General features: G+C 41.5%; 1 protein-coding gene across 9 annotated transcripts in view; it reads right to left on the bottom strand.

The window, feature by feature from the left end:
- The window catches only part of syne2b (spectrin repeat containing, nuclear envelope 2b), a 218,823-nt gene that overhangs the window by 147,215 nt on the left and 57,903 nt on the right, over window positions 1–13,705 (bottom strand). For all 9 annotated transcript variants that reach the window (XM_037538458.1, XM_037538456.1, XM_037538459.1 and 6 more), the window contains 12 exons: window positions 13,393–13,596; window positions 12,746–12,956; window positions 11,728–11,840; window positions 11,044–11,243; window positions 9,334–9,441; window positions 7,756–8,035; window positions 6,203–6,532; window positions 4,465–4,794; window positions 3,570–3,899; window positions 2,141–2,485; window positions 1,845–2,023; window positions 599–914 (listed from right to left, as the gene is read on the bottom strand). In XM_037538458.1, the coding sequence (XP_037394355.1) occupies window positions 599–914; window positions 1,845–2,023; window positions 2,141–2,485; window positions 3,570–3,899; window positions 4,465–4,794; window positions 6,203–6,532; window positions 7,756–8,035; window positions 9,334–9,441; window positions 11,044–11,243; window positions 11,728–11,840; window positions 12,746–12,956; window positions 13,393–13,596 (2,946 nt within the window). The remainder of the gene's footprint in view (window positions 1–598; window positions 915–1,844; window positions 2,024–2,140; window positions 2,486–3,569; window positions 3,900–4,464; window positions 4,795–6,202; window positions 6,533–7,755; window positions 8,036–9,333; window positions 9,442–11,043; window positions 11,244–11,727; window positions 11,841–12,745; window positions 12,957–13,392; window positions 13,597–13,705) is intronic.

A 13,705-nucleotide genomic window follows, 5' to 3' on the forward strand; every position in this document is an offset into this window, starting at 1 on the left:
ACGTCATTTTAAACCCTTATAATAAAAGAAGCTGAACTCAGTTTGTTTTTCTACTGAAAGTCGACCCGTTTTTCCCCAAATCTGGGCTCTAAACTATAAACAGACGGCGTCTCTTCAGTGATCTGCTCTGGAAACATCACTTTTAGAGAATAACACAAAGAGCGTCGGAGATTTTTGGCTTTCAGCAGTGAATTGTAAGCATATAGCGATATGTGTGATCATAAAACACGCGTTCTGTACATTTGAGGGGAGTTACTGAATAACTTGCCTTACAATTTGTGTAATTCAGATGGACAAACCAAAATATACCCTGGAGAATAAGAGGTTAAACACGCCTGTTCTTCGTTTACCCTGTTATTATTTAAGCCCTGTGTTTGCCTCTAGTTGACAATGGTCTTTGTACTGTTTGTGTTTGATCTGTTTGATTCTGGTTTGTCTGTCATATCTGCCCCGCCATTCTATCCGTGTTGGATCTATGACCCTGGACCGTTTAGACTATGACCCTGGATTTACAGTACCAAACATGTCTTAGCTGATCTACATTTGGCACTCAAGGGTTAAACTGACTAATTAAAATTTTGGGCTGAATCAGTCTCACCGTCAGCTCTTTGATTAACTCTGGGATGTGTTCCTCCATGGCTACCCAGGATGGGTCAGACCAGCTGGGGTCCCGTGTGAGCTGGCTCATCTCCCACCCCACGGCCCTTAGGGCAGACAGGGTGGGGGTCAGGGACCTTGTTTTGTCCAGCAGAGCCCTGGCCTGCTCCACCGTGTGCCTCCGGTCCCCTAACCCAGGCCAGGAAAAGCAGCGGGGCAGCGCCTCTGTCTGCTTCTTCAGCTGCTCCAGACGAGACTGAGTCTGTTGCCTCTGGCACTGGCAGGAAACCAGACGCTCCACCACACTCCTCAAAAGACTGAAGCAGAGGACAGAGCTTGGGTCAGCATCCAAATATTTCAACCTCTATTTGTAGCTTGCCTTGATCGGTGTAGCTTAAGGGAACAACACCTTTCTTTTCATTTTATCCCTTATTGGCCATTTCAAATTCACATCAGCTAGACAGATCTTCCCCATCACACAATGCTACCAATCTAATAGACAAATAATTTTCACTCAACAGCAATAAATCGCAGAACACCGATCACATTATGAGCACCACCTTGTTTCTACACTCACTGTCCACCTTATCAGCTCCACTTACTGTATAGCTGCACTTCGTAGTTCTACAGTTACAGACTGTAGTCCATCTGTTTCTCTGATACTCTGTTACCCTGTTCTTCAGTGGTCAGGACCCCCATGGACCCTCACAGAGCAGGTACTATTTTGGTGGTGGATCATTCTCAGCACTGCAGTAACACTGACGTGGTGGAGTGTTAGTGTGTGTTGTGCTGGTCTGAGTGGATCAGACACAGCAGTGCTGCTGGAGTTTTGAAACACCTGAGAATAGTCCACCAACCAAAAATATCCAGCCAACAGCGTCATGTGGGCAGCGTCCTGTGACCACTGATGAAGGACTAGAGGATGACCAACACAAACTGTGCAGCAGCAGATGAGCTGTCGACTCTGACTTTACATCTACAAGGTGGACTGACAAGGTAGGAGTGTCTAATAGAGTGGACAGTGAGTGGACACAGTGTTTAAAAAGGGGGCTATAGACTGGGTCTGCTGCCTCTGTGTAAAAGGGGGCTAACAGAGCATCAGAGAAACAGATGGACTACAGTCTGTAACTGTAGAACTACAAAGTGCAGCTATACAGTAAGTGGAGCTGGTAAAATGGACAATGAATGCAGAAAAAAGGAGGTGGTCAAGATGTCACGCCTGATCAGTGTATGTCATAGTTACTGACCTGTGTAGCTCTTGACCATGCTGCAGTACTCCTTTCCACTCTTCTTCTAAGCTCCTCAGCTTCCGTAGAACTGCTCGTCTAACATCTTCATCCAGATCTTTGCGAGTGCACAGACTCTCTGCTCTTCTCTTTAAGGATGCCATCTTGCAGTTTCCTTCAGGACGGAGGCTTAAAACAGCCTGAGGGTGGAAATATTACTAATTACGATAACAGCAAATTTAACTGCATTAAGTTGATCAAACGTGAACATAAGCCATGAGATCTTCTATAATTTCTAGGATATTACATTCACTGACCTGAGCTTTGTTGAGTCTCTCCTCAATCTGTTCCTGGGTGCCATGTGTGCTTTTGCCGAGTGAGTCTAAGTCTTGGTTCAGCTTCCCGACCCAGGACTGCATGTTCTCCTCCTGGGATTCGAAGGCTTGAAACTCTCTTGAGAGAGAATCCTGGAGCTCAGCCTGCTTTCGAAGTTCTTCTGCGATTTCCAGCACCATTCTCCATTTCTCCTGCAGGTCTCGCAGAGTCCGCTGGATTGAATGCTTCTCGCTCTCCTCCAGTTCTCTGTGGACACCCACACTTTCTCCCTTCATCTTTAAAGCAGAGAGCTTAGAGTCCCCCTCTGGCTGCAAGTCCAGGATGGCCTGCAGGTTTCAAATGAGCATAACATTAGGGCAGCAATGGGCGAGTAGCGAAGTGGCGTGCTACTTTTTTTTAGCTAACTACATATCTTTGTAGCTAACAGCTGTCGCACCTACAAATTATTGTGTAGCTATAGTGATAATTTTCGCTACAATTGGCTACAGGCTTCGGACGATCCATGCGAAATGTGTTCCACAGAACGCGGTCATTAACGGGGCTGGTGGCAACTGTGGAACCCTGACAGAGCCGTGGACAGTTCGAGAAAACGGTCACACACTGAGCTCAGGGGTCAGAAACCAAAAAACGTAAAGAGACATTTTGTCCTTTCAACAAAAATTGACAGACGTCTCTGGAGTCAGGAACTAAGGAACCCCTGCTGTTCCTACTGCCTTTTCTAGGCCTTTTCCCATGTATTTAAATAACAGTGAGCCTTACTTTTATGTAAGAAACTACTTCATTTGCTATTTTGAACATCAGAACTCCAGCCATACATGCATTATTGTTGATGTGGGTTTCTTCACACTCAAAAATGCAGAAAAAATGTTGACATTTTATTGGGTTCCCATTGTGGGAATCAGAATAAATAATTCCACAGTTCATTTTTGCACTATTTTTAACTTTTTTGCTTAATTGGAAAACTTCAGTTACCCTTTGCGTTGTGTTAAAACTTCATAATGAATGCACCAACAGAAATATAAGTGAAGCATATTTTTTCCTTCTTTTATAAAGTTACTAATTTAGAGAGTGACAGCAACAATTGTGGCATCCGCCATTAACCATACTGCCATGAGGAGCTTAGAGGGTGCGGCCATGCAGAGTGGGTCTTTATCGTTGTTGTTTATGCTGTTGCATTTGTTACTGTGTAGTTGAGTTCAGTATATCCAGTATGTATGTTGGAAACAGGAACGGCATTTTATGATGCTCAAAAGATGGAAATCTATTGTTTTTTAATTTTCTTGGATAATGAATATGTGACAACAGCACTGAGAAATCATGTTGTTAAAGGGGAAGAGTAGCATGAAAAGCAGACTTAGCCACTTTCCTGGCTCAGAATTAAAGGGTTAATGACATTTAAATGTCTCTTACCTGTGAGATATTAAGTCTGTCTTCTACAGGTGTGCCTTTGTCCAGAGATTCAAACCTCTGCTGCTTCTCCATGACCCAAGTTTGAACACTTTCTGCTTGGGAGTTAAAATCCTGAAGTTCTTTAGAAAGAGCCTCCTGGAGGTCGGCTTGGCTCTTTAGCTTTTGAGCAGACTCCTGCACTCCTGTCCACTCTTCCTGAATTCCTCTCAGGGTCTGCTGGACTGACTGCCTCATGTCCTCTTCAAGCCCATCACAAGCACACACACTCTCACCTCTGTCCCTCAGAGCAGCAAGTTTAGAGTCTCCCTCGGGTCCCTGGTTTAAAATAGCCTAGGGGACAAAACAAGCAAAAGGCCTTTTGTAACGTTGCAGAGTGGTCATTTGAAGGTAGTGTGTCAGAGTTCAATTATGGGCACAGTTGTCCTTCATAATTTAATATTGGATACCTAGTAGGGATGTAAAAATAATTCCCTGATTCATGATGCACTGATGTGTATGGTGATTTAGTTGCATTGATTAGAATGGATAACAATGATGATGACAATAATAATAGGCTACTTTCAAATACAAAAATGCTGTATTACACTACTATGTAAACAGTAAAATGTGTATTTTGAGTATTTATTTTACTGTTTGTAACTTTGTAAAGTGGTAAATCAAACATGGTGTTCATCAGGGTTCAGTTGTGGGCTCAGTTGTCTTTCATAATTTACTACTGAATATCTCATAGATTTTTTAAAGATTTGTGATGCATTGATGTCTGTAGTGATTCAATTTGATAAATTTGATGCATTTATAAAATTGTTGAAAAAATATGTATATATGTAATATATAAAATGTATATTCCTAATATCTAAATTAACACTTTTGAGATATATTCATTGCCCTCTCATACCTGAGCTCTGCTAAATCGCTCTTGAAACGAACAAGCATTATCCAGGGACTCCAAGTTTTCTTTTAGCTGTCTAATCCAAGCCTGAGTGTCTTTTCTCTGGTCTTGGAAGGTTTGTAGCTCCTTGAACAGTAAATCTTTATGCTCAATCTGGTTCTTCAGCTCCTGTGCAGCCTGTAGAACCTTTTCCCACTCCTCCTCCAGGTGTCTATGGTTCTGCTCAATGCTGTATCTCTTCTCACTGCCAAGTTCCTTATGAGCGCATATGCTCGCTCCTCTGTTCCTCAGAGCCATCAGCTTGGAGTTTCCTTCATGTTGCTGGTTCAAGACATCCTGAGTGGAGAACAGAGTTTGAATTATTTCAGAACTTAAATTCCATATTTCTGAAGGGTGATTAATGAATTAGGGAAACTTGCTGTGATAGAATTTTTCATTCCAGAATTTTTGTATTTATTATTTTTTATTCATATACAACATTTTATTAATTTGGCATGGTTGCCATCTAATAACAACATAATAAAGTAAACAAAAGAGCTGAATTCTTAACTTATTCGCTTCTGTTTTGTATTTTCCCACAACAAACTTCCAGGAGTCTTACAGGTTATTTTCTCAATTTCACTGTAGTTGCAAAGATTTTAGAAAACAATGTGAATTTTTCACATAAATATTTTAGTGAGCACTACTGAAATAAGAAAAGTGGAAAAAACATGAAGAATTATGGTGGTCAATAATGTAATTTTCCGTCAACTCAAGTAAAAGTCATTTTAAGAGATATCAATGTTGAAACATATAATAATGCATTAGTACCATATTAACGTGTTTTATTAGAAATGCCAATGATGTTCCTTCACACTTAAAAATGTAATTGAGGGTTCTTTAGTGAAGAAAATGGTTACATAGAACCAGGAACATTCAAAGAACCCTCTGCATGGTTAAAGGATTCTTTGCATGGTGAAAGGGTTCTTCAGATTGATGGAAATGTGTTGGGTTCTTCTATTATTATGATGTCAGGCTTGTTCCAACAGCAGAACCCTTTTTGGTGGTATGTCGAACCCTTTTCAAAAAGGTTCTACATAGAACCTTATATAACACATTCTCCATTAATCTGAAGAAGCCCTTATTCATGCAAAGGGTTCTCTGAATGTTTGTGGTTCTATATAGAGCCATTTTTAGAACCCGTTGAGGAACTATCCTTTTGAAATGTGTAGTATGACCATTTAAACCATCTGTAGCAGTTCAGGCTGAAGTCCAGCTGCAACGCACTGCATGTCTCTGTGACAGAATCTCTGACTGTAACCCACCCATTCAAATACAGCGTATAAATGGCTTATAAAGTGAAACCTTCAGCTTCTTCATTGCACTGAACAGACGCTCATGAGAGAACTGATAAATCAATGAGCAGCAAACTAACAAAAGCAGCAGCAAAGTGAAGCTCCAGGTCCCTTTTGAGATCCTCCACTGTAACAAGAATCCACAAAATCTATGAAGTACAGTGAGGTAATAGTATAAACTAATGCAATCAACTGAACTCAGTTGACTGTCTAGTATTGTTATTTGCCATCATTACCAAATATGTTACTGTTTGAGATTTACACTTACATATATTAAAAGTATAACGAATGGCACTTTCAATTGGGTTGCCAAGACTTAGCTGACCTCGTCTCCATAGTGTGAGAATTGTCGTTACCATCACTATAATCAGTTTACTATTGATTGTGATTGTAAAAGTCTCTGAACTCACCTGAACCTTGCTGTGTACGTCCTGGTGTGGAACGTCTTTGTCCAGGTGGTCCAGCTTTTGCCTCTGCTCTTCCACCCAGAATCGGACACTCCTCTCCTGTGCTTGGAGGGCTTCTAGTTCCCTTAAGAGAGAGTTCTGGAGCTCAGCCTGGGATTTCAGCTGCTGAGTGGAGTCCACAAGTCTTCTCCATTCATCTTCTATATTTCTGAGGTTCTGCAGAAGTTCCTGCTGCTTGATGTCCTCCAGCTCATCATGAGCACATAAATTCTCTCTCGCTTTGTTCAGAGCTGCCAGCTTGGAGTTACCTTCAGCATACAGGTTCAAAACAGCCTGAAAAAACAAATCACATCCATCCGGTGAACAGAAACAATACTGTTCAAAAAAACTGCTATGGTGATATTTTATTTACAACAACAGTAATACAATAATAATAATAATAGAGCCTATCTTAATAGTGAGACTTAGACTCAAAGTTGTTTCAGAAAATGTACAATGAAATAAGAAAATAGTGAATATAAGGTAAAAACAGACTACAGACATGAAAAGTAGAGATGATTAAAACTGTATAACAGCATAATATGTATAGAAATAAATCAATAATGAAGTATAACATTATTGACATAAATGTTAGTGTTTTTAAACATTTTATTAATTCTGAAGTGACCAATTCAGTTGTATAAAATCAAACACGTTGCCACGCAGTCTGCCTTTACAACCATTTGTGAAAGAATAGCTGGTTATAAAGCCAAGCATCAGATGGAGTCGTGTAAAGTGCCACCACTGGACTCTGGAGCAGATATATTCTGTGTATCCTGAGAATCAGCTTCTCTATCTGTCAGTCTGGGTTTGGCGAATGCCAGGAGAACCTGCCTGACTGCACTGCCAGCTGTAAAGTTTGGTGGAGGAGGGATAATGATATAGGGTTAGGGGTTGGTCTAGAACCCTTAGTTCCAGTGAAGAAAAACTCAATGCTTCAGCAGAGCAAGACATTTTGGACAATTCTATGATTCCAACTTTGTGGGAACAGTTTGGGGAAGAACCTTTTTTGTTCCAGCATGACTGAGCCCCAGTACACAAAGCCAGGTCCATAAAGGCCTGACTGGATGAGTTTGATGTAGAAGAATTTGACTGGCCCTCACAGAGCCCTGACTTCAACCCCATCAAACACCTTTAGTATGAACTAGAACAGAGATTGTGAGCCAGGGCCTCTCGTCCAACATCAGTGTCTGACCTCTCAAATGCTCTTCTGGGAAAAATGGACAGAAACTCCCACAGACACTCTCCAAAATCTTGTAGAAAGCTTCCCAGAAAAGTGGAAGCTATTAGAGCTGCAAAGGGGGACCAACTCTATATTAATGCTAATGGACTTAGAATGGGGTTCATAAAAGCTCCTGTAGCTGTAAAGTGTAGATGCCTCAATTCTTTATTGTCCATATAATGTACTGTAATCATCAACTTACAGTAATTGTACATTTGTACATTTATTTGCAACCAAATTTTCCATGAATTAAAACATTTCTATATTACTCTATAGTATAAAGCTTGTTTCATACCTGAGCCTTGTAGAGCTTCTCTTCTACTGAAGCGTCTTTGTCTAATGAGTCCAGACCCTGTTTTAACTCTCTAATCCAGCTCCTGGTGTCATCCTCCTGAGCGTGGAAGCTTTCTACCTCCTTCTCCAAGGCTTCATGGACCTGGGCCTGGTTCTCCAGACGAATCCCCAGACTGTGGTATTGGTCAACCAGGGACTCGCTGTCTTTAAGCAAGGGGTCAGCTCTCAGCCCCCGCAACCTCACAGAGGCCAGCAGATCACTGAAGGCTTCAACGCGACCGCTATCCAGCACAGAGACGTGGAGTAAGATGAAGAAAACATTTCATGAAGCTTCATACAGAAGACCTCATGCCAATGAGTCTAACTGAAGATGAACTCTTAGAGGTCCGGCGTTATTACTATCATTTTCCAACACAAATCTGATTTACATGTAAGGGTCATTCTGCAGAAACATCTGTTTTTGTGTCCCTAGCGTTTACAGATACATTACTCTTAAAAAAAAAAAAAAAAAACGTTAGGGATTTTTACATTTGACCTTTTTTACTTTTGTCACTTTTTTACATTTTCAAATAAAACAATACATTATTTTAACAATTACATCTTCTTGAGCCTCAATTTAGCAATACCGGTTTTTAAATCAATTATCTAGAGAAGTGCTTGTACCCACAGTTAAGAGTAAAGGCCATATTTTGAAGAAAAAACACGTTTTTCTGCCATTTTAACTACAATAATCTATACATGACTATGAAATATATGATTTAAATGACATAAAGAAAACAAATGCTAAATAAATATTATAAAATACATAATGAATGTTGTGGTCCCCAGGGGTCGTGTCACTGGTGTTACTGCGCAACAAAAAAATCTCTTATTTTGAAATAAAAGTCACACTGATGACATCACTCCACTTCCTTTGACCTGTTTTCTGAGGATCTATGAAGTAAAGCTCAGGGTGAGTCCACTGTGTCTCTCCGTTCTCAGAGATTTTCTCACTGAGCTCATGATTTCACGTGAAGCTTTCAGGTGACGTCACTGGTGTGACCGACTTTATTTTTAGGTTATTGTGAAAAAATAAAACACAAATGGATTAAATGACATATTTTAGTGGAGGAGTCCATGTGTGACGACATGTGGTTTGATGTCTCTGTAGCAATTTTGTAAAATGCAGTTTTCGTTAAAAATGTCACTGGTGTTACACCAATGAGGGTCGGTAACACCAGTGACACCTGTGGATAGATAGAAAAGTGGGCGTTTCTGTAGAATGACCCGTGTTTATTTTCATGCAGTGGCTTAATGACAAATTGAATAGTTATGCGATGAATCATTTAGAATTCTGAATAATGAATCATGAATCATGAGTTTGGACAGATTCTGATTCAGAAGTCTGAACCTACAGAAAGGTGTTTTACTCTTTCAAATGGTAATAAAATATCTCCTCACAAACTCTACTTACAAACACAAAGGACGTTAGGATTGGACATTATAATCTGCACTCTCCACATAATTCCTCCACTTGAGTCCAGTGAATTATGTCAAATGGTTTAATCTAATGGGAACTAAGGGAGCAGAACTGATGTACCTTTCCTTGAGGAAGTCCTCATGAGCTTGTCTGAGCTTTTCTCTTTGCTCTGGTATCTGCTGGTTCTGCTCCAACCATTCCCGGAGGTGGTCGTGCTCCTCTTGCAAGCTAGTGTCGAAAAGAGAAGCATCCCCTAAATCAATAGATGAGCTGATGGATGCCAATATACCAAAGGAAGACTTCACGCCTGAACAGCAGGGGTGGGAAATATGGCAGAAATATTGCAACACTTTCAGCATATCTGATACATTTCTGAGGTTTAATTAGTTGAAAGAAGCTTAATGGACCAGCAAAAGTCTTTATGAAAAGCTATAAAAACTTGTGTACAGTGTTTTTCTTTCTATTCATTCAATGTTTCATGTACTGTGGTTGGTTAGTGTAGTGGTTAACACCTCAGCCTTCTACACTGTAGACTGGGGTTCAATCCCCACCAGGGCAAGAACCCTACACTACCAGTAAGAGTCCTTGGGCAAGACTCCTAACACCACCTTGGCCTCCCTGTGTAAAATGATCAAATTGTAAGTCGCTCTGGATAAGAGCGTCAGCCAAATGCCATAAATGTAAATGTACCGTGTGTCACGAGATTCAGCGTAACAGGTCTGATTATGCTTCCTAGACTTGTTGGGAGCTGCTCAGTGTAATAATGCATGGAAAGTTACACAATGAGACAAACAATTCAATATTGCAGCTTTCAACACTTTCAGTTTGCAACATAACTAAGTAGCAAAGATATATTTTGCCTATTTTTTTTTTTTTTGCATTATTGCCAGACAATATTACACTTAGGCTCAATCCCATTTCTCAGTTTTACCCCTATCCCCTGTTTTCAGGTGTATCTTTGCCCCTTGGAACTTACAAGGGGGTAGTGGTCGAAATCCTGTCCTATGAAATGGGACCCTCAAATAAAAAGAGCTTTACTGCATTAACAGCTACTGCCGCTGCTCTGTAGGCGACCCTGCCCATCTGCAGTGACAGCAGAGGAGGGTAAAGTTCAGCAAACATTAAGTTAAATTTAGGGAATCATACGCCTTTACAGAGGGGGGACAATTACTTATGATCATCCACACCTAAATCTTTGTTGATAAGAAGGGGAAATAAATAGATAAATAAATAGAGCAGCAGCAACATTCTGTTGCTTCAGGCGTCGGAACTGCTGGACTATTTAAGGTGGAATGGGAAAATTTAGTTAGCTAGCTACTCAGACATTAGCATACTTTTAGCGATGTTTTATGCTTGTTAAGAAAAGGACCATAATACATTGAAACAACATTAAACTGGGATAATACAATGGTTATATTTTTAACTGAGAAAAAACAAACATTTGTGTCTCTGAAAAGCCTCCTGTAGTCCTTACTCTTCACCCTACCCCTCTATCTCAACAAGAATCAGGACACCCTACCCCTAGACGTGAAGACGCAAAACAGAGGGGTAAGGGCTACGTGGTAGGGCGAGGGGTTTAACGGGATCAGGCCTTAGGATCATTATTAAAATCTAAATTTTGACAATTGTGACAAGAGCACTAAATCTTAGACTGCTGTACCATTTGGGAGCTCTTCATAAAGTCTCTGCAATGCTACAGTTTCTTAATACCCACAATACACTCACTGACCCTTATCATGGCAGGTGAGTGAGATAATTACCATCAGTTGTCACTGATCAGTTATCATCATATTGCCCACCTCTACTGAACAGGACGGATAAGAAAGGGACCTGTTGAGTTTGCGCAGGATGTCGTGCAGTTGTTTGTGGCGGCCCTGGCAGTGAGCTCTGAGAGTGGCCATCTCTCCCTCCTGCTCCTGCTGCCAAACGCACAGCTGAGCCTGGGTCTCCGCAGGGATCTGCCCCTTGCTCTCCACAGACTCCTTCACTTGGAGAAGACGCTGCTCACCTTCTTTAGAAGCCAGGAAACCCTGCACCAAACAGAAGATTAGTAAAGTAGCCTCCGTCGTCTCTGGAGAACATCAACACATTTTGTGGAAATATATTAAGAGAAAAAAAAAAAAAAAGAGAGATAAACAGTCATTTTAGGTGTTTGTGTGGTTAGGGTGTTAAAATAAAGAGACAAAAAAGCTTTCAAAAGATTAAGAGACCCTTATTAGTCCCACAGTGGGGAAATTTCACATCCACATTTAACCCATCCGTGAAGTGAAACACACACACACACACACACACGGGGGCAGTGGGCAGTGAGCACACTTGCCCAGAGCAGTGGGCAGCCCAATCCGCAGTGCCCGGGGAGCAGTTGGGGGTTAGGTGTCTTGCTCAAGGACACCTCAGTCATGTGCTGTCGGCTCTGGGGATCGAACCGCGACCTTCCGGTCACAAGGCTGGTTCCCTGACCTCCAGCTGTCTGGAACTGTGATACGACTGTTTCTAATAAGGGCATCCACTCACTTGCAGTCTCTGCATGGAGGCCTCCACATCCTGCCTCCTCTCTGGGTTCTCGAAACACTCGTTCACAGAGAGCTGCACATCCTGGAGCCAGTCCTCAAACAGCTGGCACTCATCTAAACAAATATGTGATGCAGAAAAATATTAGCTTACTATATCACTCACAATAAATCAACTAAAACATTAAACAAAACAGTACAGTGGTGATTAAACACAGACACAGTCTTATTGATGTGATGCACCAAAAGCTATTTGAGTGCTAATAACACCACCTTGTGGAGAATCTTCAGCCTGCCAAACGTGAGTGAGTCGGTCAGTCAGTCAGACAATGAATCAGTCAATCCATCAGTGAATAAGTGAGACAGTCAGACAGTGACTCAGTCACTCAAGCAGTCAATAGGTTAGTGTATCAGTCAGCCTGTCAGTCGGTCAGTGAGTTAGTGATTCAGTGAATCAGTCAGTTAGTCAGTGTGTCAGTTAATCAGTGAGTCACTCAGTCGGTCAGTCACTCAGTCAGTGAGTGGGTTAGTGAATCAGTCACTCAGGCAGGCTGTGATTCAGTGAATCAGTCAATCACTCAGTTAGTCAGTCAGTCAGCCAGTCAATCAACCATTAGTCAGTGAGTCAATGAATCAGTCAGTCACTCAGTCGGCCAGTCAGTCAGTCAATCAGTGGGTCAGCGGGTTATCAGTCCGTTACTCATGCAGTGGGTGATTCAGTGAATCAATCACTCAGTCAGTCAGTGAGTCAGTGAATCAGTCAGTCAGTAATTCACTGAATTAGTCAGTCACTCAGTCAGGCAGTCAGTGAGTCAGTCAATGATTCAGTTAATCAGTCAGTCAATCACTCAGGCAATTAGTGAGTCAGTGAGTGATCAAACTGTAAGTCGCTCTGGACAAGAGCGTCTGTCAAATGCCACAAATGTAAATGTAAAATGTGAGTCCATGAGATGGTTTGTGTGAAAAACATGACATTTAACTATGTAATAAAAGTGTTTCTGCTCACGTTGTGCCGCACGTACCTTTAATGGACTGGACAAGTAAGCTCTTCTCACCCTGTTCTTTTTTCTGACCAATGAGCTCCTGTGATGTGGTGATGCTGTCTTTTAGACGCTTACAGTCACTGGTCAATTCCTCTATGGCTTGAGGCCCGGTCACACTGGACATGAGAGTTATTTCCTTCATCAGAGAGTCAGCCTGGTCCTCCTGATCCAACAACTGCTCAGAAAGATCCTACAGAGGGATGGAAAAGGCTTGTTTTAGGGTTTTAGGATTGTTTTAGGGAATACTTTACCAAAAAAATTAAAGTTTCCCCCAAATGTTTTCGATCAGCAAAGACATGTTGGGTTTCTGATGTTTGGCCTGGACAAGAAAGCTTTTAACAACTGAATTGTTTTGTGAATTGTTCAGTGTATGTAACTATTAAAGTACAAGCTTCCTCCTTTTTGCTCCCAAGGTATTTACATTTTGTCTAGATGACCCAAGATTTAGCTAAACTATGTTTTTCTTCCATCAACAACATTGAATATTTTGATGGACCCTCATTGCTTACTTGCCTGGTCAATCTGATAACAGAGTTCTTTCATTCCAGTTGAATGGCCACTAGTGGGCCAGGCCTGCAGAAAGAATCCTTTGAATGAGTTCAACATGAACTGGGTTGGAGTAATACCTGTAAATGCTGTTGTAGCTGAGCTCCATCGTCTGTACTGAGCATGCTCACTGATGACTGTATTCTCTGGATGGCGGACCGACAGGCGTCAATCCTCTGAACCAGGTGATCTCGGACAGTCAGTAGCTCTTGGAAAACTTCCGTACATCCAGAAAACACTTCTTTCACTTCCTCCATCTTCTTTCTGAGACCGGTCTCCATCACCTGAGGAGGCAGAGAAAGGGAGAGTAAGAGGGACTGTTGACCGTGCTGTTGCTGTAATAGACAAACTAAGCAAATGAACCATATGAGGGAAAATGAGAGGCTAAAATGA

Source organism: Pygocentrus nattereri, chromosome 5 (assembly GCF_015220715.1).
Source record: "Pygocentrus nattereri isolate fPygNat1 chromosome 5, fPygNat1.pri, whole genome shotgun sequence".
Classification (NCBI taxonomy): domain Eukaryota; kingdom Metazoa; phylum Chordata; class Actinopteri; order Characiformes; family Serrasalmidae; genus Pygocentrus; species Pygocentrus nattereri.